Below are 26830 nucleotides of genomic sequence, written 5' to 3' on the forward strand. Positions count from 1 at the left end.
TACAGGTGAATTGGGTAAGCTAAAATTGTCCGTAGTGTATGTGTGTGAATGAGAGTGTATGGATGTTTCCCAGTGATGGGTTGGGGTTGGAGGGCATCCGCTGTGTAAAACATGTGCTGGATAAGTTAGCGGTTCATTGCGTTGTGGCGACCCCAGATTAATAAAGGGACTAAGCCAAAAAGAAAATGAATGAATGAATGTTTACATTTTTTATTATTCAAATGGCCAAGTTTTGACTGAGGAACGTTTTGGTGTGCTGGTGAGTTTGTTTTTTGCCTAATAAATAAAAACAGGCTACAGTTTTTAATTTAAAACATATTTCTTTATTCTAAAAATTTAGGAAATGTTTTTGTTACGTCAAAAAGTGTAGTTATGATGACCATCTGACAAGCTAATCCTGCTAAAAATTGTGCTTAAAATCTCACTATAAAGGACGACGCAGTGGTGCAGTAGGTAGTGCTGTCACCTCACAGCAAGAAGGTCGCTGGTTCGAGCCTCGGCTGGGTCAGTTGGCGTTTCTGTGTGGAGTTTGCATGTTCTCCCTTAGTTCGCATGGGTTTGCTCCGGTTTCCCCCACAGTTCAAAGATACAGGTGAATTGGGAAGGCTAAATTGTCCGTAGTGTATGAGTGTGAGTGAGTGTGTATGGATGTTTCCCAGAGATGGGTTGCAGCTGGAAGGGCATTCGCTGTATAAAACATATGCTGGATAAGTTGGCGGTTCATTCCGCTGTGGCGACCCCGGATTAATAAAGGAACTAAGCCGAAAAGAAAATGAGTGAATGAATGAATGTCACTATAAAAACAGTTTTAAATCTCATAATTGAATAGAAAATGAGGCGAATAACTGCAAAAAGGTCACCATGGCCAGGATGTACATTGAAATATGACCAGACATGTTGCCCAGAACACTTACACGTTCTAATGATGTTAAAGACTTTACTTACCTCCTTCTTCTCATCATAAACAGACACATGAAAACGAAACTGAAAATGAGTGTTGCCTCTGATACTATTTACCACACAACCTTCGAATGTCATAAACAGAATTAGCCTTTTTAACATGATTTACTCTGACTCACCTGTCGCTGTGTGGTCATTGTTTTATTTATATGTTGTTTGAAAATATCGCAAGCCGAGAGCTCTCTCAGAAACCTTAACACCGCCCACTCACTGACGTCACGCCGCTTTAGACCCGCCTCTGATTAGAATATATTCAAAATCTCTGTCGGAACTTTTTTTTAAAGACTCGAGAGCTTCAGCACAACGCATTTAACACAATGCCTGCTGGATTCAATCATGGGCGATAATCAGTTGCAGAGCAGTTTCTCTGTAAGTCTGACCTTTCTGAACGAGAGCGACGTGAAGGAAGATCTTCCAGCAGCATCTCTTCAACACCAGGAGCTCAAGCTTCAGGTCCTCAGAGAGGTGGAGGACATCAATCTCAACATTACTGACGGTAAAAACACTAACAAATCCTGCTTTAGTGTTGTACAGAGCTGCAGAATTTACGTGGACAGTTAGCATTGGTTAGCCGGAAAGTAATTAATAGTTGTGTTGTGTTGTGTTATTCAAATGTCAACGACTTCTATGGTATTTTGGGAAATGTGTATGACAAGCCGTTTTGACATTTACAGTTTTTTTTTCGATTGCTTACACACTGAAATTAAACTTTTCCCACAATTAGCAAAACCTTACGCTCAAGGCTAGATCTGCACAACTGTAAGCACGTTGTCAGCTTCACACCTTTTGCAAAACATTACACACAGTGATTTGAAAATCACCAAACAAACTTGAATACTTTTGGCACAGATATTTTTCATGATGGAATTTCCTTGCAATTTCAAAGCAAAGGCCTTTAAATGAACACACACATGAACCATGGGCAGTGGTGTGAAGTAACTAATTACAAATACTCAAATTACTGTAACTGAGTAGTTTTTCTCAGGAATTGTAATTTACTTAGTAGTTTTTAAAAATGTGTACTTTTACTTACACTTGAGTACAATTTTAGGGCTGTATCTGTACTTTTACTCCACTACTTTCCTTGAACCTGCGGTCACTACTTTATTTTTTCTTGTCTATGGGGATTAGAATAATCAGTGCTGCGAGACCAATCAAATCACACATAGAAGGTAAATCGCATCATAATGAACTACCTCAAGACATGGGTGATTTAGAATTGCAGCAAACTGTTTGGAAGTATTCAAGAAGACGTCACTGATGACAAGATGACGGATGTTTACTGTATGATGACCGAAATGGCCTTAAACACCCAGCAGGCACAAGACGTCAACATGACGTCAGATTGATGTTGTACCCCAACGTCATAGGGACGTTGCATTTTGTTTGGAAATGAAAATCGGGTTGACGTCAGAACTCAACATCAGGCCAACGTCAATGTCCAATCTAAAACCAACCAACTATCAATGTCTAATAATGTAACAGCTTGACGTTGTGTGGACGTTACCACTAATGACATTTATCAGACGTTGGATTTTTGTTGCCATACCTGATGAATAAATGTCAGGATTTGACGTCAATATGATGTTGGTTTTAGATGTTGGGTCGACGTTGGATTTTGGTTACTTTCTAACAACCTAAAATCAACCAAATATCAACGTCATTGGATGTCATTATTGGACATCAAAATAACGTTGTCCTTAGATGCTGGCTAGACATTGAATTTTGGTCACCTGACGTCACAACCTAAATCTAACCTAATAATAACGTCTTATGACGTTGTGTGCCTGCTGGGCTATAACTAAATGCACTACAGAATGTTACGTTTACACACATCCACAAATTACATGTAAACGCACCAGTTTTTAACAGCGTAATACTCACTACTCTTGAGTACTTTTGAAAGGTCTTGTTTTTACTCATACTTTGAGTAATATTTACAACCGATACTTTTTATTCTACTTGCACTACAGTTTTAGGCAAGTAATGGTACTTTTACTTGAGTATGATTTTTCAGTACTCTTTCCATCACTTACCATTGGTTAAACACAGCCATCAGGTGTGCACACACACTGCTGCAAAATTGTAGACACACCAATCAGCTGTAACCAATAAAAAAGCAATAGGTATAAACTATTAGTCTTCAATAAATATATTTTACTGAAGCTATAAATATTAATCTTCAATAAATATGGAAGGCAATGTCGCAATATGGAAGAGGAAACACGAAAGTGAGAAAGATTGGTAAACAGGAGACAGGGGATGGGAATTTTTTTAATATATTGAAACGTATACATCACCAGAAAGCTGAATAAATATGCTTTACATTTGTTGTAGGGTTTGTTAGGATAGGGCAATATTTAGCTATCAGTCTGTCACTGTTTGGTGAATACAGTATGCTCATGTACTTTATAGCAATTTATAGCACCTCTCAAACCCTGATCTGTGTGTAAATAAAGCAAACAGATTTGTCTTGAATGAAGTGTGTGTGTTCTGTACAGTGTTCAAATTGTGTTTGTTATATTGTAGTAAGGTTTTGAATGAAGTGTTTCATTTTGCAAAAGTTCTGATGTGTTCTGCTGTTTGTGTGTGTGGATGTGTAAATTGTGTGTAGGGTTTTGACAAAATGAGCCTTAATTTCAAAGTTGTGCTTAAGCAATCAGAATAAACGGTAACTTAATCTATAGCCTGTACTAGTATCTATTTTCATATTACTAGTACTTATTTTTTAGATACTAGTATCTTTTCCATTAAGTACTAGTGCTTATTTATTAGATACTAGTGCTTATTCGTTAGATTTTTTAAAAATGTTTGTGTGTGTAAAACAATATTGCACAAAGAAATGATGGGGTTTTCTTCTATAAAGCAATTGTTACCACCCCGTTTAGAGCATCATTATGGGTGTTTTACGTTATAACTAATGTGGTTCCAACGATGGATCTGCGACAGAGAAACTAAGAGTTTTGGGAAACACTCGTCACTACATCGTTCTTTTCCCAAAATGATGCATCGTACTAAGGTAGTTCAGCCGCGAGTTACAACGTTGTTTGGGAAACGCACCCGTGATCAGTAATACAATTACATTTTTTAATCTTACATTAACATAAAAATTGTCATAAATGTGACTCTTTCATTGATTTTAACACATAAATGTTTACTAATTTACTGTTTAACTTTGTAGTCCTTGTGCAATGACATTTTTTAGTGCTGGGCAAATATTAATTGTAATTAATTGCATCCAAAATAAAATTTTAGTTTTACGTTTATATATGTGTATTATATTACAGTTGAAGTCAGAATTATTAGCTCTCCTTTGAATTTTTTATTATTTTTTTAAAAATCTTTCCCAAATGATGTTTAACAGAGCAAGGAAATTTTCACAGTATGTCTGAAAATATTTTTTCTTCTGGAGAAAATCTTATTTGTTTTATCTCGGCTAGAATAAAAGCAGTTTTAAATTTTTAAGAAACCATTTTAAGGTCAAAATTAGCCTATTTACGCAATTTTTTTTTCGATAGTCTACAGAACAGTAATTGCTAATAATTCAGGGGGGCTAATAATTCTGACACTTCAACTTTATTATGTACATGTGATACTTACACATACATATACATATATATATATATATATATATATATATATATATATATATATATATATATATATATATATATATATATATATATATATATATATATATATATATATATATATATAAAATAAATAAACAATTTCTCAAATATATGCATGTCTGTGTGTGTTTATATATACGTAATAAATATATACAGTACACACACATGGGCAATATATTATGTTAAAACAAACGTTTATTTCGAATGCTATTAATTGTGTTGCCAGCACTATGTTTTTAAACATTGGCTTAGTCTAAACATTCATATAAAATAAATCGGTAACACTTTAAAATATGGGTCCATCAGTTAATGTTGGTAAATGTATTTACTAACATGCACAAACAATTAGTAATACATTTATTATGGTTTCATTTAACAAAGTTGAATAAAACCATAATAAATGTATTACTAATTGTCAGTTGGGTCAGTTGGCATTTCTGTGTGGAGTTTGGAGTTTGCATGTGTTTCCCCGTGTTCGCTTGGGGTTCCTCCGGGTGCTGCGGTTTCCCCCACAAGTGCAAAAACATTTTGGGTAAGCTAAATTGTCGGTAGTGTATGTGTGTGAATGAGAGTGTATGGATGTTTTCCAGTGATGGGTTGCAGCTGGAAGGGCATCCGCTGCTTAACACATATGCTGGATAAGTTGGCAGTTCAATCCACTGTGGCGACCTCAGATTATTAAATAGGCCAAGCCGACAAGAAAATGAAGGAATGAGTCAACTAATGGACCATTATTCTGAAATGTTACTTATAAATAAATAGACAAAAAATTGTTTTGTTTATGTATTATACCTTAAAGTGACTCTTTTTTCAGCTTAGGTCAATATCATGATAATATTCTATATAGTGCTAAAACTATTGTTAAAATGATCAGCAATTATTGCAAAAGGAACATTTGATACCATCGAAAGAAGCCGGTTTTTCAGTATCTCCTGTCTATATAGCGAATAAAGAAAGTAAAGAAGCACATGGAACCGTTTACACTGTAAATAACGTCATAGCAAACGGTTTTCTCCAATGGCTCTTTTGTAGTGTCTTGTTTATTAGCCGAAGGACGAATGAAGACTCTTTATTCAGGTGGGCCACACATTTTCTCGGCTCTCATTGTGTGGTCTTGACTGCCTTGACAGATCGCTGGGATTTACTGCACCGCTGTACAAAACTCCATGACTGTTCTGCGGCTGGAGCTCTAGCATCGCCTGCACCGGACTCTGTTTTCTTTGACATGGTACACTGGTCCTGGCCGCCAGTGCTTTCTGCCTCCTGTTGCACAAAATCAGATAGCGTTGGGCTGTTTTTCTTTGGGGCGACATGGTGGCGCAGTGGGTAGCGCTTTCACCTCACAAGAAGGTCACTGGTTCGAGCCTCGACTGGGTCAGTTGGCATTTCAGTTTGCATGTTCTCCCGCGTTCACGTGGGTTTCCTCCGGGTGCTCCGGTTTCCCCCACAAGTCCAAAGACATGTGGTATTGGTGAATTGGGTAAGTTAAATTATCCGTAATGTATGTGTGTGAATGAGTATGTAGGGTGTTTCCCATAGATGGGTTGCAGCTAGAAGGGCATTAATAAAGGGACTAAGCCGAAAAGAAAATTAATGAATGAATGTTTTTCTCTCTATCCCATGTATCTTGAAAGCTGAATACAGTTATTTCTCGTGTCAAACTTATCAGTGTGACTTACTTTTTAATGGTGAGTGAAAAATAAGATGTTTAGCAAAATGTTCATGCTTTTAGTTTTGTTATTGAAAGCATTTAATGAATGGTTAAAGGCCTTTAAAGGGATGGTTCACACAAAAATAAAATTTCTGTCATCATTTACTCATTCTCCACTTCTTTTACACTGGTTTAAGTTTCTTTCTTCTGTTGTACACAAAGGAAGATAGTTTGAACAATGTTTGAAAAAAGCAGCCATTAACTTAATAACTGGGTATCAATCTCTTAGTGTTTATGCACATTTTGGAATATCACAAAAAAAAGCTTAATGGAAATGCCAAGATGGCCATAGATTTTTAAAAATGTGTGAAACATATGCGCACACTGAATCGGATACATTTTTTATTTGATTTTTGCTACTAGGTTATCAGAAAGGGTCTATTTTGTTCTCTTTGACTCATTGGATGCTTCATTCCTACGTGTGTTATGCAATATTCCAGTTTCGTGCAAGTGTTTAATTCACATTTTTGATAGAATGGCTGCTAATTTCCAGCATTCTTCAGTTATGTAATCTAAAGAAGAAATAAATTCACCAAAGTTTAGAAACATTGGCGGTGAGGAAATCGTTTAATTTTTGAGCGAACCATCCTTTTATGTTAAATTTTTTTATTGCGAAAAAACAAAAACTATTTTAGTACAAATAGTTACATATGATTATTTTTGTTGTTGTTGTTTTTTATAAAAAAGAAGATAATAATAATAATAATAATTGGAAATAAAAAATGGAAACAAGAATAATAAAAGTGTACAGAAAATTACAACCAACTGAATGCAGATGTTCAACAATCACAATCAATTTTATTTAATCAGACCTTATACTTCTTCAGGGTGGCGCTGAATAAATTTATAATTTGTCTTTCCAAAATTTTGCGTTCTGATGAGCTGTAAACTATAAGATGTTGTTGCAATGACTTGCCCCAGAGCTAATTCTGGTCAAGTCTTTTTTAAATAATAGTGCCACATATACCACATTCATTCATTCATTCATTCATACATTCATTTTCTTTTCGGATTAGTCCCTTTATTAATCTGAGGTCAAACTTATCCAGCATATGTTTTGCGCAGTGAATGCCCTTCCAGCTGCAACCCAACACTGGGAAACACCCTTACACTCTCATACACACACATACACTACGGCCAATTTAGTTTATTCAATTCACCCATACCGCATGTCTTTGAAATGTGGGGGAAACCAGAGAAGCCGGAGGAAACCCACGCGAACACTGGGAGAACATGCAAACTCCACATAGAAATGCCAACTGAGCCAGCCGGGGCTCGAACCAGCGACCTTCTTGCAGTGCTTACCACTGAGCCAGCATGTCACCCTCGTTCCTTTAATATTTATCCATAATTCCTATGCTGTTTATTCTTGTGCTTGCAGATGCTGGTGTTTGTGTTTTTAAGTTCTCCATCACAAGGGAGACCGAGTGCTGTCGAGTGGCCACTCGCTCATTCCTCATCACGCTGGGCTGCTTCAGTGTCCTCATGCGCTTCAGCACTCAATCAGGTCAGATTTATGCATTACGTATTGTTTCAATCAGTCTTTACCTCAGAATTATTCAAGTTGCCAGGTTAGTTTTGAAATAGTGACAGTAATGTCTTGATTTTTTTATTTTTTTTTGCAAAAAGTCACTTCAGATCTTTTGTGCGTCACAAACCTGATCCAAGTTGTGCAGCGTAAATATATATTTTTTATGGCCTGTCGGTATAATTTCATTTAATGTTTTGCTTGTATTACTAATCCAAGATCAAAGTATGGAATCTTTCTGTCTTTTCCCTCCGAGGAGCATTTCGTTTTTCCAGCACATCTGTTGTACATCTGCGTTAAACGGCTCAAGTAGATTTTTGGATAAATCCATTGGCAAGTGTTTCAAACGTGATAGAAATATCAGTGAATTGTAAACCCCATGGAGACACGCTCAACATTAGACTCATAGCATAAAATTTAGCATAAAATTACATCCTGACCAGTCTAGTGTTGGCAGAAACAATAACAAAATATATAAATTAAACTTTTAAATAATAAATTTTGGATTTTCCCCTTCTCCTGTCCTTGCTCACAATAATCACAACCAGTTTATCAAGGAATAACACGGTTTATTTTAATCATTTTAACAATAAAGATCTCGGAAGCATCTCTTCGGAAGGGAATCCAAGCCAAAAAAAAAACAGCTAACTTGCAGGAAAATAATCCTAACTTACCTGCTAAAATACTGTTTTAGAAGAAACTAAAACTTAAAAATACTCACAAAATATGGAAAGCTGCAAATTTTTTCACACTCTATCTATCTGCTGACAAAATTCATGCCATAGATTGTGTTCCGCAGGCACAACATCTGGCAACATTTCAATGATTTAGTCCTTATATTATTCTGAACACAGAACTTCAGGTCTTCCACAGAATGCTGATCTCATGGATCGACCTCAGAAGAGACCAGTCTGTGTTTCGCCAGAGGAGCGAGGATTCATCCACACTGCAGTACTTCCAGGTAAAATCAACACAGGCTCATTGTAAAATACTTGCATCAGGGTACATTTTAGTGAATGGTACTTTGACATACATTTAACTGCAGTTTCTAGATCAAATAAGCGTAGTATGACACCATGAACTTTTGTTCCTTTTCACACTAATAATGTTTACAGGACATATTATTAAGGAATAATTTATTATTATTGTGCAGTTCCTTACACAGCACTAAACAAATACCACAAAAAGCTTAATGGTGCCTATGATTTGTAATCGGTAGTGTTTGCCTCATCAAACTATTAAAATATCGGCAACTTTTCTGGCGTGGTTAGTTTGCTTAGTAGCTTATTTTGTAAGATGTTGTAATTGTTGTGCAGAGCTCTCGGGCTCGATTTAAGTGCGGCACAGTTCCACAAAACAGGTAAAAATCATAGTAAAACTATGTGGCCCCAATGCAGTTTTCTCTTACGCCTGCTTTTGAAAACTAGTCTAGATTTGCTGGTCTTCTCATGGACGTGTACAAGAAGGACATGTAAATTACGTGTAACAAAACATACCCAAAGTAACATATTTAAGATTTGCACAAATATATACAGCACCCTCCAGTGGATTTGTAATCAGAAGCTACAATGAAATGTACCTAGATGAACATATTGCAGGATTTGCAAAAATGTAGCCCGAGGCACACATTTTCAATAGGGATCGATCCTAATATCGATAGTATCAATACCAACATTGGATCGATAGTAGCCTTCCGAGATCGATACTTTTATTTAAATTTCATCTAATTTACGTTAAAGTACATTGCTCCTGTTTCATTAAAGAGCAGACATGTCTCTAAATACCCCGCTCCTTTTATATCTTGTATGCACCGTTGCTCCTTTCTGTTCTGCTGTTATTAGTTGGCCTTTCATCACGTGACTCAGCTGCGCCAAAGCGCAAGCAATTTTTGCTGTTCTGAGATGACGGAAAGAAAGAGGAGCGCTGTTTGGAGTTAATTTACAGCAGTAAACGAAAATATTGCAAACTGTGATGTTTGTAGAAAGTCTATTCTCTACTGTGGCAACACCACAAATCTACACAAACACATAAAACAACACAAAAAAGAGAACTCCGAGCTGCAAAAAAGGAGAGAAGAGGAGGGAAATCTTCCAGACAGACCCCCAGCAGTGCCATCCCTGAAACAGAGGTCACAGGCCGAGTCGTTTCGGAGAGGCAATGAATATCCAGGTAGTGGATGAAAGTGGTGAAAATAATATTTGAGTTATATAGGACATTCAGTATTATTAGTTAATGCCAATTTGAGAAAAACAAAAAAACAAAACAAATGAATACTCGGTCATAGTTGAACTGATTAAATGTTGCCTATAAAGTCGGCACATTAAAACCTGCTATTTATATTAATTATTTTGGAATTTTGAAAAAATATACAGTGGTAGCCAAAATGATTAGATGATCATTTCATTTTTTCACCAGCTTTTTCACCAAGTCAGTTATCTTTTGCTGTAGTGTGTTAGTAGAAAATAAAAACCCCATTTAAAAACACTGTTTCTAATAATTCTGCCCACCACTGTATACCATAAACTTAAAATATGAAAATGTCTGAATATCCCTTTTTTGTTAACAGTGAAAGGGACACTATAGGCTATATTTAATTAATAATAAAACTGATTTTATTTGGCTTAAAGGTGTTTAAAATTTGTCCTGGGTTTAACATATACATTTAATCATAGCTGCTTTGACAGAATTCAACTCATCACACACTGTTATCCCCTTTAGAAAAGTACAAATAGGTTCAGGTGCATGCTTTTTAAAGTATCTGTATTAGTATCAATATCGGCGATACTGGCCCTGTATTTTCGCCCAGCCCTAACTTTCAATGAGTCTGGGTTGGGTAAAATTTTGAATAACACCATGCATACTTGGACTTTTAATCAGTATGCATTATTTACCACAGTAAGGTGTGTGAGATTTCACGTGTAGTTTTCTCTCAGTTCTATGATTGTCTGTCCCAGCAGCAGAACATGCTCCAGGATTACCTCAGGACCGCAACCTACCAAAAAGCCATGCTGCTCAATGAGGTTGACTTCAAAGATAAAGTACGTGTTAATGTTCCTTAAATGGTTGATTTGTTTTGATTTACTTGATAAAATGACACCACAGGAAACTTTCACCCGTTTGTCTGTAAAGGTGCACTCAGTATTGTCGTATGCTTTGTTGGCCAGTGGGCCAGCGGTTTTGGACACATACTGACCGTACGTTCACACTGAAAGCGGCAAGAGCGCCAAAGTAGCCGGAAGTCGTTTATTTTCAATGAGAGCGGCGGCGAGAAGCAGCGCAGCGCGGCTTTACCGGTGTGGGTGTTGAGGAGAGAAGAAATTAAGTCAATTGTATGGTAATGAGCTATGATACGGTTCGACAGCAAGCAAGAATGTAGGAGTCCAGAGAACACAGTCACTGTGAATTTTGGTTCCGACCACAGTTATTCCCAAGGGTTTGATTATTGCGGTTGCCGGATTTCCAATTATTTGCGATGTTTTCTTACAGGAACATTCATTAGAAGTTACTGGCGAGTTACTGATGTTTATTAACGTTCTATATATTTTTCTTTAAAAAAGCAGGAATCTCATGCGACAATGCAAAACAGTATTGCTGCTTCAGAATATTTCAGACATATGGACACATTGGATAATTAAGTGGAGCAAACCCACACCACATGCAACTTGATCTTCCATTGTTAAATGAATTTGATAAAAATTGCGCAACATTTTCACGCTAGAAAGCCTGTTTTATGCGGGAATGTAACCGATATGTTGCAACGGCCTCTTTAAATACGAGATCAATGTAGCGAATTTTAAAGCTGAAGGGAGACAGCGTTGTCGATAGGGTGGCCAGAGTGACCTTTGATGCTCTCGCCGCTTTCGGTGTGAATGTATGGTGATATTGTTCTTCCAGAACGTTTTAACAGCGCTTCACTTTTTCCACATTTTATTCCAAACTGGATTGGTTTCCAAAGTTCTACTAACAATACGTCATAATTCAGGGATTAAGGAATAATTTTTTGACCTTAAAAGGGCTACTGTAGTGCACCATAGTGCGCTGTTTAAGGGTATAGGGGACAATATCAGATACAGCCATGTACTGTACATGAGATTTTCTTTCTTTTTAAATTTGTTACAAACTCACAGAGGTTTCATTATGGGGTGGAAAGTAATAACATTATTATTAAAGATTATAATATCTATTTTGAAACAAAACTGCAACATAAAATGTGTTAAGCTGTATTGAAACCATGTTTTGGTTGGTGTTTTCTGACACAACAGCAATCACATAGAAACCAATGAGGTAAAAAGTACAAAATAAATATGTATAACAAATGTTACTGAGTGCATCTTTAATGTTTTCAATAAGTACAAGTCTTGTATTTTAATAAACACATGTAATATACAATAATCTGACTTTATTGTCTTAATTTTCTCTACTGAAGACATCATGCTTATGTTTATTCCTTTCATCTGTTTGTAGGTGGTTCTTGATGTCGGATGTGGAACAGGGATTTTGTCTTTCTTTGCCGTCCAGGCCGGAGCTCAGAAGGTTTACGCAGTGGAGGCTAGTTCTGTGGCCAAATATGCAGAAGTACAAACTCCACCTCACATCATTTCAAACCCATACACCGCAAAAACATGCTTTTCTTACTTAGATTTTTTGTCTTCTTTCTAGTCCAAATATCTAAAAATTCTTATATGAAGAAGCATTTTCTAGGTAAGCAAAATATATGGTCTGGATTTCAGAAATAATATGCAAAAATTAAGTGAGTATTTCTTTAAAACAAGCTAAATAATCTGCCAATGGGGTAAGCAAAACAATCTTGTTTTTCCATTCAACATCAGATTATTTTGCTTACCCCATTGGCAGATTATTTTGTTTGTTTTAATGAAGAACTCACTTAATTTGGGCATATTATTTCTTAAAACAAGACCATATGTTTTGCTTGTCTAGAAAATTCTTCTTGATTTAAGAATTTTTAGATATTTGGACTAGTAACACGACAAAAAAATCTAAGTCAGAAAATAGTTTTTTGCAGTGTATGAGTTTCTTGCTAAACACAAAAGATGATTTGCATGTTTAGCAGAGTGTTTAAGAGGGGTCTGGATGCAGACTCAGTGCAGTTGCAATCTGAGCTGCATGCAATGCTTTTTAATGCCCACACTTTACCCCACCTCAAACCTTACCGCACATCATGATATTGCCAATTATGATGCGATCCTGGATTAACATCTGTGTTGATCCTGGAACGTCATTTTTGTTTGAAAATGTAACCCATACCTATTCCCTACCCCTTAACCCAACCATAGCTGTAAATTATTCCCCATATCAGAGGGGAATAGTTGAATAACAATCATGTAGAAGTGCATAAACCTGTAAGCCTCAACTTAACACAAACAGTATCCCTTAAATCTGATTGGCTGATTGGAATGTTGTTCCAGGATCAACTTAGAGGAACATGTCCGACTTGGAGAAATCAGGTTGGTGTAACCTTACCCCTCACACTGACGTCACTAGGTCCAATGAGTGCATTGAGATATGCAGTCTCAGCTTGCAAATCCAGATACAATTGGAATGTTTTCCAAAGCATACAATGTACAATATTCATAACATTTATTTGTGTGTGAAACAGATACATTTATTATTATTATTTTTCATTTTAAAATAATTTAATAGTGCATTTGCCAATGCTATAAAGACCCAGTTTGCACTGAAAGATTATGCGGTCTCTGTTGCCATCTTGTGGTGGAACTTCAACCGTCTCTGCTCTGCTCAATATGACAGGCTGATGGATGCAGATGCGCTGTATCTCTGAAGTCATAAATATTAAAAATAGGCACTATCCGTATAAATAAACTTTATAGTTGCAATCTAAACAACTACATTCTCACCTAAAAAATCCTCAAATGTACATTATGTTGTCCAACAGCTGCAATATTTGTCAAACTGTAGTCAGTTTATTGATCTGCTGTCACTCTATGTGAGCGGAGTAATACACAATGGCGAAGAGGCTGTATGAGTGCTGTTATTGCAGAATATCACACGGCTATCAGCCAATCAGATGCGAGAACCAGACAGAACTGTTATATGATGGGTGTATAAAGGGTTAATGGTGCCAACTGATGATCAACAGTAAAAATGACAAATGTGACCTCTTTCCAACAGGGAAAATCACCACAATTAAGAATGCATGATTATATGGTGTCAAGGCTTTGCAATCAAAAAATGTCAGTATATTGGAAGTCAATGGGGCAAAAACAACCACAAACATAATGAAAGGGTAAATTTGAACCGTACACAAGGGTTAAGAACCCACATAGCAAAATTTTTCTGACCCGGTACATGACTGGACCAAGTCTGGCTTCCAGACAAGGGCCAAATATTTTTATATTTTTTTGAAGCAACCTGATTGGTACAATTTTTTTCTTTATTCAAAAATAATTTATATATATTTTAAATGTGGGTCAAACGTGGGCCAAACGTACATGACCCACATATCAATTTTTAACATCTGGGCCAAATAATACACTGTAAAACCCAACAGTCAACTTTATCAAATGAAATGAGTGAAGTTAACTCAAAATTGACTGAAAGTTAATTCTACTCATTTGAAAAGATTTTTGAACTCAGTGTTGAAGGTAATGAGTTAAGTAAATACCTCATTGCTTCAACTTAAATGGAGTAAGTTCACAGTACTTATAAATTTAGTTTTTAGCTCAAATGGTTTGTAGCAATCAGTTTCCTCAAACGGTTTGAGTTGCCTTAACTTATTGGGTTTTACAGAACTCAGCTGGTTTGAGTTCTCTTCATTTATTGGGTTTTACTGTGCTCAAATTGCTTTGTTTATTCAAATTGATTAAGTTCACAGTACTCTTTAGGATTCGTTTATTCAACTTAAATTGTTTGTTTTAATCGGTTTCCTCATGGTTTGAGTTACCTTAACTTTTTGGGTTTTGTGTGCCGTTTTAAAGACGGTGACACCTCTGCCAAACCAGGGCCATGTTTTTCCCATATGCTGTATGCCAGTGCCAGATTAATGCCCTATGTGCAAACTTTATGCCAAATCTGGGCTAGAATTCTTTGCTACCTGGTAATCTAAATCTGGTGGCTTGGAATGATATGAGAGTGAGGACATCGAGACATGTTTCCAGCTTTTGGTAAACCTAGGAGAAAACGCCCTAGCAGAATATGTGAAGTTTATTTATAAACTAATTTCGAGAGGATGATGTGCTTATGATTGCTTGCGGCTGGTCCCGCATTATTCAATTTATGATTCACCAATGATTCACCAAAGCCACTATAAATACCCTAAGTTCCATATGACAGCCATCTTCGTTTTAAAGAATCCCCCCTTCCACCCCTACTCCTCCTCCTTTCCTAGTGGTTAGCACTGTTGCCTCACAGCAAGAACGTCACTGGTTCCAGTCTTTACCAAGCCAGCCAACGTTTCTATGCAGAGTTTACATGTTCTCCCTGTGCTCACGTGGGTTCCCCAGTTACCTCCCATGGTCTAAAAACATGCAACTTAAGTTAATTGACTAATTCAAATCGGCACCATAGACTTGCTCCTTGTAAGTCCTTATCTCTTAACAGCAATCACTATCTGTTCATTAGCTACTACAGCAGGGGAGTTTTCGAGATCTACCTGAGCTCAAACTCCCCTTTCTCCTTGCAAACGGGAGGGAGCCCCGGGCTCGAGGATCTTATGAGCTCAGGGCTCTCTCCCAGGACAGCATGCCAAACAAGCTTTATAATCAATCATCAGCTAAGAACTCTTGAACACTAGTACTTTTTCTTGCACTGTGGCTATTAAAACCTCCATGTTACAACATCTTTGAGTGCTTAGTGAGGACATATGTATTTCTTGGCCAACTGCAGGATGTGCGGGGATGATAAATCACGTATCACTATCTGTGTCATCATACCCATTTAACCTGTGATTCAGGACTATGGGCTTTTTGTGGAAAAATACTCAGAGCGAGCAAACTTCTCTGGAAGGTTTTCACAGGGAAACACCTTCATGAGGTCCTTCTGAAGGATCTGTCCTGCATGACTGGAATGCGTGACATTCTGCCTGCTAAATGACTTGAAGACAGATTTGGCCCAGAATCCTGCATATTGGGTATTTTTTGGATAAAGACGGCTTTCTTAAAGAGATAGTTCACCCAAAAATGAACACTTCCTCAACATTTACTCACATTCAAGTGGTTCTGGATGTTTGTGAGTTAATGAAAGTAACACAAACTTGAATATTATGAAGAATGATGGAAATCAGCCACTAACATTCATGGTAGAACAAAAAAAATACTATGAATGCTGTCCAACGTTCTTCAGTATATCTTCCTTTGTGTTCAACAGAGGAAAGAAACTCAAACAGGATTAAATGATGACAGAATTTTCATTTTTGGGTGAACTATACCTTTAACAGATGAGTGTAGTACTAATAGCTCACTTCTTTGTATTTAGTCGAAAGGTCTTGTTATTCTTGTGGCATTTTGTACATAAGAGACGTCTGTGTTGTTTCTGCCACATCTGATTTACGCAACCAGTGTTCCGACCATAATGCATACAGATTAATCTCTAAATGGTTTTCTGCTTTTAGAAAAAAGATTACAAATGTTGTATTCTTATTGTGCAAGGGTGATAATCAGATTAAAACCCAGTGAGGTATTATTCATTTTAGTTATTTTTAAATGTGCTAAATAGCAACATCATCTCTGGTGGGCACTATATGTACGGAAAAGAGAGTAGACGTGTTTATGAGAGGCTCTTAAAAATAATCAAATTTATTTTAATTACTAGCCATTTTTTAGAAAAATCTTATGTTTTCATGACAAGGCCGAAGCCTAAACCTACCAAAAAGTAGACAAGATGGATAAACCTGCAGAGAAACAGGATGACATCCAAGTCGACCAGGCCTCAGACAGTCAGATGCTGCTGAACTTTAGCAGCAACCCCTTTACAAGTGACAACAGAAATGACATGTAGTGTAGTACGTTTGGTGCATTGGTGCACAAAGGTGCTATAAAGCGCATTGATTAAATAGGTTAAATTGTTGTCTACATAGAAGTTATGTGGCTTGGGTAAGTTCAAACATTCTCCAAAAACAGTTTTATATGCTCATTTATAACCACAGGAATTACCCCTAGGATGAAAATCTCTGTTTTGACCATATTTGGTATGGTCGTGAATATTAATGAGCTCTGCTCTGACTTTCTGCTAGTCATGTCAGTAGCTATGTTTACATCCACCTATTTTTAAAGAGTTCACACTTAGATAATGCTCGACTATGATAGCAGGTTTGGCATGCTGTCCCGGGAGAGAACCCTGAGCTCGGAGATAGATGAGCCCAAGGTTCCCGCCTGGTCAATGAGCATTAGGAGGGATACGAGATCAGGAGTTTCTCGAGTGCCCCCTTTTGCTATGTATGCGTTAAGTGCTTGTGACTGTATTACGATTCACTTATGTACATGTTTTAGACTGTGGGAGGAAACCGGAGGACCCGGAGAAAACCCACGCAAACACAGGGAGAACATGCAAACTCCACGCAGGGAGTGCCGACTGGCTTAATTAGAACTTGAACCTTTGGCCTTCTTACTGCAAGGCAGCAGTGCTAACCACTGAGCCACCGTGTTGCCCGATCATGAAAGAGGAGGAGGGATAAGGGAAGGATGGGGGGGGGGGGGGGGAGATATTTATAGTAGTTTTAGAATGATCTGATAGGCTACCTAATGATTAGTAATGAGGATCAGCTGTAGTCAATCATATCACGTGCTCCTTTTGAAATTAGTTTGTGCAAACTTCACTTATGTGCATTTTGGAAGTGCGCATGAAAAAAACAGTTGATGGAAATGCCAAGATGCACATCAATTTAGAAAATGTGCATAAAAATATATATGCGCATAACTGAGTAGGATAAACTTTTTTTTCAATAAGAAAAGATGCGCAAAAACTGCGATGGAAACAAATTCCAATATGCGCATTAAAAAATGTCATGTGATTTTGTTGTAAGAGATCATGTGATAATAAAAATTTGTGTAAATGGACAAAAGAGCAGGCTGACCACATTGTAAACCATCTGCAGTATTGTTTTGGTCATTCTAAAACGCCAGTATTACTGTTATTATATTAATAATGACCTCCAGAATCAAGAGCGGCCATGCTCCGCGTCTCACGCCTTCAAACGCCTCTCAGGATTGCCTTCTGAGGTGCACGTCATTTATTAAATGAAGAAAAGATTGACGCAGCTTCTCCTACTGCTGCAAATTCAGTTGTTACTGTTGATATTTGGCGGCAGTTAATCAGGAAGTGACAATTTTGTTCGCTTTGATTCGTTGGATGGAAACGCTGCTTTATTCGCACATCTTTTATGAGATAATCCCGTTTTGCGGATAAATTTCATTCACATTTTTGGATGGATACATAGCTAATGCCTGCTCACACATACACACCTTGTTAAATCGTATTTTTTAAAGTGGTGGAGTATTTTAGCTAGAATGAGTGCATGAGCTATCCTTATGCCAACAGGTTAACTTAGTTTACTCCTGAGTTGTGTTTTGGTTGGAATATCGGTTAAATTATAATTATACTCGACAAAAGGCACAGACCCAGATGTATTTAGAGTTGTAATTTGACACTTTAAAGTATATGAAAACAAAGGCAGGAATAGGGTATATGCAGAAGCATGCTAAAAGGACTTTTAATTTGCCAGTAACCTGGGTTAAGCGCTTCCGGTGAATTGTTTGCAATTGCAAAATCGGCGTGTTTAAGGTCTTGTTTTCTTTAAAAATCAGCGATCTCCACTGGCTGAGTGATATCCGATATAAAGTGGGTCTCAGATTGTACAAGAAGCACTACATTAAGTTACCTTTTTCCCCGCCATGTCTTTAAAATATGAACATATAACTTACCCCAGTATATTCAATAGAGCTTCTGCGCTAGCCTGCCGATTCTGACAGGCACGTGCAAGTAACCGGCTTTTTGTGTCTTTTTACGCTTGAACAACTAAATGAATGCCAAAGTCTATTTAACTGATTGTATTTTAATCACATTACAACATCGATGCTGTAAAAGGAATCGTATAAATTGGAAAAATCTCACAATAACCGGTCACCAAAAGTTTATCAGTATGGGAACAACACTAGCTCGGCATATACCCTATAAATGGCAGCTTCTGCATAAACAGATAATTTTTTAAATAAAATTTATTGACATCCTTTTGTTCCAAATCACAGTAAGAGCTGAAAGATATGACACAGTGCATTAACAACACTTATATTCAGCAGTGTACATGTGTCTGTTGCTTTATTGCAAGCATGTGTGCATGCACAATATACACGTTAAATCAACAAAAGATACATGACCTTGTGCCTCTTTTTGGAGTGACACTTAATACATTTTTAATCTATCTTCACTGCAAATTTGCATTCTCATGAGCTGTGGTCAGGCATGTCTCCGGTTTTTCTTTTTTAAATATTTCCCAAATGATTTTTAACAGAGCAAGGAAATTTTCACAGTACGTCTGATAATATTTTTTCTTCTGGAGAAAGTCTTATTTGTTTTATTTCGGCTAAAATAAAAGCAGTTTTTATTTTTTTTAAAAACATTTTAAGGTCAAAATTATTAGCCCCTTTAAGCTATATTTTTTTCGATAGTCTACAGAACAAACCATCATTATACAATAAACTTGCCTAATTACCCTAATCTGCCTAATTAACCTAATTAACCTAGTTAAGCCTTTAAATGTCACTTTAAGCTGTATAGAAGTGTCTTGAAAAATATCTAGTCAAATATTATTTATTGTCATCATGGCAAAGATAAAATAAATCAGTTATTAGAAATGAGTTATTAAAACTATTATGTTTAGAAATGTGTTGAAAAAATAAATAGGGGGCTAATAATTCTGACTTCAACTGTACATAGTATGTTTAATACAAGCTTATATGAACCAAAAAACCTCATCAGGAATCAAACCAATCAAATGCTGCTTGGGGTGTGTATATTAATGCTCCTGTGTGCAATGTAACAGTTGTTACGACCAGCCTGTTTTTAACTGTGAATTTACATTAAAGTGATTTACATTAGAATGAGGAAACAGTGGGGACTACGACAACCAGTAAGCTATTTCCATGTACTGAACTCAGATAATTTTTTCAGATAAACCTATACCTATACTATGCACTTTAAAAACAGTAATAAACTTAAAGCTGCATAATATTTTTTCATGCAATTTTTTTTTGGTTGCCAAAACTATTCCAGATTTTGACAGATCTAAGAAAATAACTGTGCTGCTGTAGTAAAGCAATGGCCATTAGTAGGGCCAGATAGAATCTGCTGACATTTTTTGCTATTTTTGCGCAGAATTTTGTTAAAAATCTGCAGATTTATGCGGAATGATTTTGGGAGGATCATAACTAAAACCTTAACATATGAACTAAAAAGTAATAACTTTTTAACCTGTATTTTTACAATGCAAATCCAATTTGAGCTACTTTATTTGATAAAAAAAGTGAGTCTTCTATATAATATATCTACTAAAAGACAGAAAATATTACTTCACAAACTATATTGTAAGTAAATCATATGAACATTTTCATATTTGTCAGTAATATTACTGAAATTTATTAAAAGAACTCAATAAATATAAATGTACACACATTTACACAAGTAAATGAACAGAATCAATGATAGGCTAAAAATCTGTGGAATTATGAGCACGCAGATTCCATGTGTGCCTAGGCATTAGTTGATGATTCGACTGTAAATAACACTACACATCTGCACAGATATGGTCCTTTAGTTCAACATTGATGTTTTTGATTGTCAAGTACTCGTGCTCATAGATAGACTTATGCTCATAGACTGAACACATAATATGAGCAACTCATAATATCATCGTGCTTTTGTAATTTCTAGAGAGATAATATTGTTTACAAGACTTTTTAGACAACTTCACTGTTGTTGCCTAAATGAATGTCCACAACACATTTAAAAATGTTTTATAATTGGCACTTTATTTCTTTTTGTTTCATTACAAAATATACATTGAATGATCGTTTTTGTATCTTAAGGCTTGCTTTTTAAAATCGTTAGTGTGTTTGCTAAGTGCAGCAAGACGTTTTTTGTTTTGGTCAGGCTAAATGAAGTGTGATCACACCACTCATCTCATTACCACATATAATCTTAAAAAAAACAGTGTGTGTTTTCAAATATCCCCCAGTGCAGAAATAAATTGCCCCTCAGTATTTTATTATACTCAGATTTCTGTAAAAGTTCTTTTTGATTGTTTGGCAAACTAATGTTTTTTTTTCTGTCATTCTCGTCTCTTTAGATGCTAGTGAGAAGCAATGGCTTGTCCAACAAAATCACGGTTTTGTCAGGAAGGATTGAGGAAGTTTCCTTCCCAGAGAGGGTGGATGTGATCATCTCAGAGCCCATGGGCTACATGCTGCTCAATGAGAGGATGTTAGAGAGCTTTCTATACGCCAAACACTGGTTAAAACCAAAAGGTTTGCAAACCATCTGTGTGTATTCTTCAAAAGCCCATCATGTCATAAAGCCCCGGGGGTTTTCAAACTTTTAGGACACACGCCCACCAATTTTATCCAATTTCACTCGTGCCCCCCCAAGCACCCCTCCCCCAAGCCTATATTATAATGCATGCCCTAACATCATTCACATGTTACTTGCTGCTATTAAAGTAGGTAGCATCAGTTACATTGTAACATAAATAGACAGCTTACCTGATTCAGTGTGATGGCTGAGCCTGTTTCTGAGGACTGGCTGAGGACAACATGCTAATATGTGGTCAGATTCCTGACACGACTAACCATAAATCATCTTCCACTGTGAATAAGCGTGAGCCATAGCCTACTTTCTTTTGATGTACGTACATACAGAAAATTTTGCTTCGCAAAGTCTAGTTCGCAGAGCCCTGACGATGTGTTTGAGTCTAACATTGAGTATGTTTACATGGGCAACAATACTTTAATACGATTTTAATACGATTAAGACAGTACTCTGATTAAGAGTCTACCATGTAAACAATGATTTTTGATGACCTTATTCTGACTAAAGTCATAATTGAACTGAACAGAAATGGAATTAAGACGTGGAGTATGCATATATTAGTAGCTTTACTGAAGTAAACACTGCAATCAAACTATTACCGTCATGTAGGACTTTTTTTGTAGCATTTTTTTCTGACAATATCCACACATGTGACTGTCAGTAAAGGAACACAGACACACACACACACACACACACACACACATCACAAAATGCTGATTTTTTTTATTTCCATTAGGCGTGCGGTATCAAATTCCAATAAAACAACACTGTTCCACCAGTCCTTACTCCATATTTGCATGTTATACCCCAGTTTGTCATGGGGGCATGAATGAAATGTTCATGAGTAAATGTGAAACTGCCGAACTGCAATTAAAGTCGAAAAATTAAAGATGAAACACCTAAAATTACATGAGACTCTGCAGGAAACGTGGATAGCCTAGTGACGCAACATTCAAAAAGCGCTTCATGTAACACCTTAATTATATTATTGTCTTATTCAGATTAAGGCAAATAACTAGATTACAGGTTGTCCATGTAAGCGTAGTCAGTAGTGTCTTCAAAGTAAGTGAAAGATCCAGGAGGGCATCCTGCTGATTTGATTCAGAAGGGCACTTTTTTGTCAGACGCTCACCGGATTTACTTTCATTTGTTCACCGACATTCATTTTAAAAAGCACCCGCCCATTTTATTTGTATATATTTTACTTAAACGCACTATCTCTACAAGTGCCTGATAGTTAGATGTGGAGCTAACGTTAATCAGATTCACTCTAGTGAACGCATAAAAATCCTCTTCATAATTTACTCAAGTGCACACCTCAAATTCTTGCGCTTCCCTTAATAGGTGCCGGCGCCCCCTTTGTGGGGTGCACCCCACAGTTTGAAAACTCCTGATCTTGCCTGTAACCTATTCATTTAAGTATTTGATTATTTTATTTATTATTTATTTAGTAAAATAGTGTAATATATTTTTGACATGCCACACTCGTGATCTGTTTAAGTATCACAAAAGCATAAACTAATTTTAAACTTGCTGAATAGGGAACAGTTACATACACACAAATTCATTTCAGTTACTCAATTATGACCAATACTGTGGATTATTGAAATATATTTTATATGACTATTTTTTTTTTACTATTACTGTCCAGGAATGATGTTTCCTACTCAGAGTGATATTCATCTGGCTCCTTTCACTGATGAACATCTTTATATGGAGCATCATGCCCGCTCCAACTTCTGGTAATAACTTCATTACAATGTTCAGCAATTCTGTAAACTGTAGTTTTCATTCATAGAAATAGCATCTTGACATCTAAAACATAGGGCTTGAAAATTTTTACTAAATTTTTCTCCATTGTGCATGGGTTACAGCAACCCAGGCTCATTCTGAAAACGTACCTCCACGGACGTTTCTGGAGACCGCGAAATACGTCCCGGCGGCACGTTTTTCTGCAGTTTTTGTTTTCGCAAATCCGTCAGAGGTCGCTGTGTACGCTCTTTGAGATCTCAAATTTTCCTCGCGAGGTCCATTCGCGTGTGCAGTTCTCGCGTGAACCCACAAGAGGCCGCTGTTGACTCACTTTTTGACAGACTTTCTGACTGACTGAGCGAACGATCGACTGACCCACCCTCCTCCTTCCCTAAACCCAACCAATTTTAGTGATTGACCCGCCCACCCACTTCCCTAAACCCAACCAACAAGTTTCAAAAGCAATCCAAAAAAATAAAAGCCCTCGTCTGATTAAAAAAATATATATTTATTTACCATGTTCTCAGATTTAACCATGTTCTCACCCTGCTATTCACCTGTTTGTTTTATATTTTGGATTCTGTTTTTGTCTTACCTGCTTTCTGGAACCGCTCTTCACCAGACTCGGACCTCCGGAAATGCCGTCCAAACGGAGGTAAGTGGTCGGTCAGCTGGTAAGCTCGAAAAAGAACGGCGTCACACCGCCCTGCAGCGTTCGTTTAAAAAAAATGAAATGCAGCCATACGTACCTCCGCCTACGTAATTCACTGTCTCCAGAAACGTCCGCAGGGCTACGTTTTCACAATGAGCCTGTGTTGGGTTACAGAGATAGTTTTAAAAGAAGAAATGGAGATGCTTGTTCATGCCTTCATCTCTTCATTGTTGGACTGATATTATGTTCTGTACACTAGTTTGAATCAATGATCTTTGGAGCGATTATAAGTTGTCCAGAATGCAAGGCTTTTAACCAACACTAGTTGGAGGTTGCACATTACTCCTGTGCTTAAGACCCTTCATTGGGCCCTACACTGTAAAAAATGTTGGGTTCCACACAATCGATTTATGTTGGGGCAACATGAGGAAATTAAGTTAACTAGGTGGCTTAAACACAAAACAATTAAGTTGCCCCCCCCAAAAAACTCAAGAATTGTGTTGTTTCAGCTCATTTCAAGTCGTTTAACAAACAGCAAACCTCATTATTTGCGTGTATTAGTTTTAGAGTTAATTTTCAAGTTCTAGTTATCACATACAGAGCTCTGCATGGTCAGGCTCCCCCTTATATCCAAGAACATTTACATACACACTCCTGTGGCCGGTCTCTGAGGTCTCCTGGCCAAGACCTTTTAGCTATTCTCAGAACACGTCTTAAGACAAAAGGTGACCGTGCCTTCTGTGTTATGACTCTGGATCTTTTTTCCTCCAACATTGAAAAATCTGAGCTCTGTTGAACTGATTAAAAAACATTTAAAGATACATGTTTTTGGACAAGCTTTTAATTAACAGTATAGTGGGCTGGTAATACACTTTTACTTCCGATGAAAGGTTTCGTAAGGGTTCTTTTACAGAGTTGATGTTGTGATGTAATTAAAATGCAATCAGTTAAATAAAACTGATATCAATAAAATGAACATTTTATACTACTTTTACTTTCACATGCTTATACAAAATATATGTGAAAGACACTTGTCAGATTTTATTTTAGAGAGCAGGCGTGAGGTTCAGCTGTGTCCTTTGTGTCATTTTCTGTCAGATTCAAGAACAAACTGCTGCGGCTAACAGCTACTCTGACTGACAGTGTTTACACAGCACAAAAAGTGCGTGCTTGAAGGCGTGTGATGCTTCCTGGTGACGAGGAGCTGATCCGTGAATCACGGCACATTATGTTAGCTGACCAATCAGAGCCTCTTGAGGGCAGGCCTTTCGGAGGAACTAGGAAATATGACTGTCATTTTTAATCAGATCAGATCTTAATTGTGGTATTTTGTGATGGCAAAACAGTTCACCGAAAGTGCTTGAGCTGGCTGACTGAAAATTAAAAGTCCCCATATACCCTATTTATTGCACTTTAATGTAGACTCTTGCATGAGTCAATGCTAAATGCCAACTTTCTCTATCTTGCCATTTCTTATGACATACATGCAGTGTTTTGGAGGTTACTTTGGAAATGTAATTGATTACAGATTACAAATTACCCTATTTAAAAGTAATAAGTAGTGTACCTTCTCAATCGCTTTATAAAAGTAAAGTAACTGATTACATCTGATTACTTTTTGATTACTTTAAGTTTCTGATGGATATTTTCAACTAAATCATTTTCAAGCATTTATACTAAGCAGATGTGACCTTACAGTAGCTCTGTTTACTGTTAGAATTTCTAAATCTTTCATCACTTTAATTAAGATTATATTCATTTAATTTTAAAGTACAGCCACCACAAAACCAGACCTTATAACAAAACATTGTTTACTGTTGTTACAAAATCTACATTTTAGTTAGTTGTGCAGGGAGATTTTTGTGGCATTTGCAATAAAAAAAATACATCTAAGCTATTTTTTGCAATTTTCATTTTTAAATCGAAGCAACTTAAATCCAAGTCAATCACATCTTAGTGATCAGTAACTGTCAATGAAACATATGAGGCAGAAATGTTCAGTTCAGTTTTTTACTGTAAATAATATGCTGTACCAAACAAAAACAAATGATAGTATATAACAGCAAAAACAAAAACCAGGGGAAACCGGAGCACCCGGAGGAAACCCATGCGAACGCAGGGAGAACATGCAAACTCCACACAGAAACGCCAACCGACCCAGCCGAGGCTCGAACCGGCGACCTTCTTGCTGTGAGGCGACAGCACTACCTACTGTGTCACTGCGTCACGCGGATTAAGCATTATATTGTGTGTATATTTATATATATATATATATATATATATATATATATATATATATATATATATATATATATATATATATATATATATATTTATATATATATATATATATATATATATATATACAACTCTTAATTATTAAACTACACAATACAAAATATATATTTATAGACCTCCTCTCCCTCAGTCATCTTTCAATCAAGCAAATTTCTCGTGTTAGCCTTGGTTGGTGACATCACCGACCAGAGCGAGAGGTGGCAGTAACGCACAAAAATGTTTGTTGTCGACCACTGAAAAACAGGTAGAAGAAATTGTCATTCTCACAGTCAAACGGATTTACTTTTATAGACACCGGCCTCACAGCTCTGTGAATGTTGATGTTGTCACTTATTGATCCGCGATCAGTAAATGTAGCTTGTGTGGATGCTACTGCGCTATTTAACTAATAAAATAGCTTCGCTACTGAAAAACTATTTGATTTAGAAAGTAGCGATGCTACCACCATGCCAGTTATAGCAGAATAGCACCGCTTTAATAAATGGTCTTAGCAGAAGACATCGTGCATATCAAAAACAGCCAAAGCAACAGATTAATATTATTCAACATATGCCAGATTATAAAGAACATATTTAGATGTAACTTCATTTGTAATCTTTAACATTTTCATAGGTAACTGTAATTTAATTACACATTTTTTCTCAGTAACTGTAACGGATTACTGTTACTTTTATTTTGTAATTAAATTACGTAATGCCGTTACATGGAACTAGTTACTCCCCAACACAGTGTACAGGTTGTTC

The 26830-nt window shown here is 36.6% G+C and overlaps 1 protein-coding gene across 3 annotated transcripts in view; it reads left to right on the forward strand.

Moving 5' to 3' along the window:
• The first annotated feature begins 1254 nt into the window (after positions 1-1254).
• carm1l (coactivator-associated arginine methyltransferase 1, like) overlaps positions 1255-26830 on the forward strand; it is a 36369-nt gene continuing 10793 nt past the window's right edge. For 2 of the 3 annotated variants that reach the window (XM_056466921.1, XM_056466923.1), the window contains exons 1-7: positions 1255-1456; positions 7685-7810; positions 8686-8792; positions 10786-10869; positions 12296-12406; positions 21147-21324; positions 23037-23127. In XM_056466921.1, coding sequence (XP_056322896.1) covers positions 1297-1456; positions 7685-7810; positions 8686-8792; positions 10786-10869; positions 12296-12406; positions 21147-21324; positions 23037-23127 — 857 coding nt within the window. In that variant the 5' untranslated portion in view covers positions 1255-1296. The remainder of the gene's footprint in view (positions 1457-7684; positions 7811-8685; positions 8793-10785; positions 10870-12295; positions 12407-21146; positions 21325-23036; positions 23128-26830) is intronic. The other variant, XM_056466922.1, reaches the window with a different exon arrangement.

Source organism: Danio aesculapii, chromosome 10 (genome assembly GCF_903798145.1).
Source record: "Danio aesculapii chromosome 10, fDanAes4.1, whole genome shotgun sequence".
Classification (NCBI taxonomy): domain Eukaryota; kingdom Metazoa; phylum Chordata; class Actinopteri; order Cypriniformes; family Danionidae; genus Danio; species Danio aesculapii.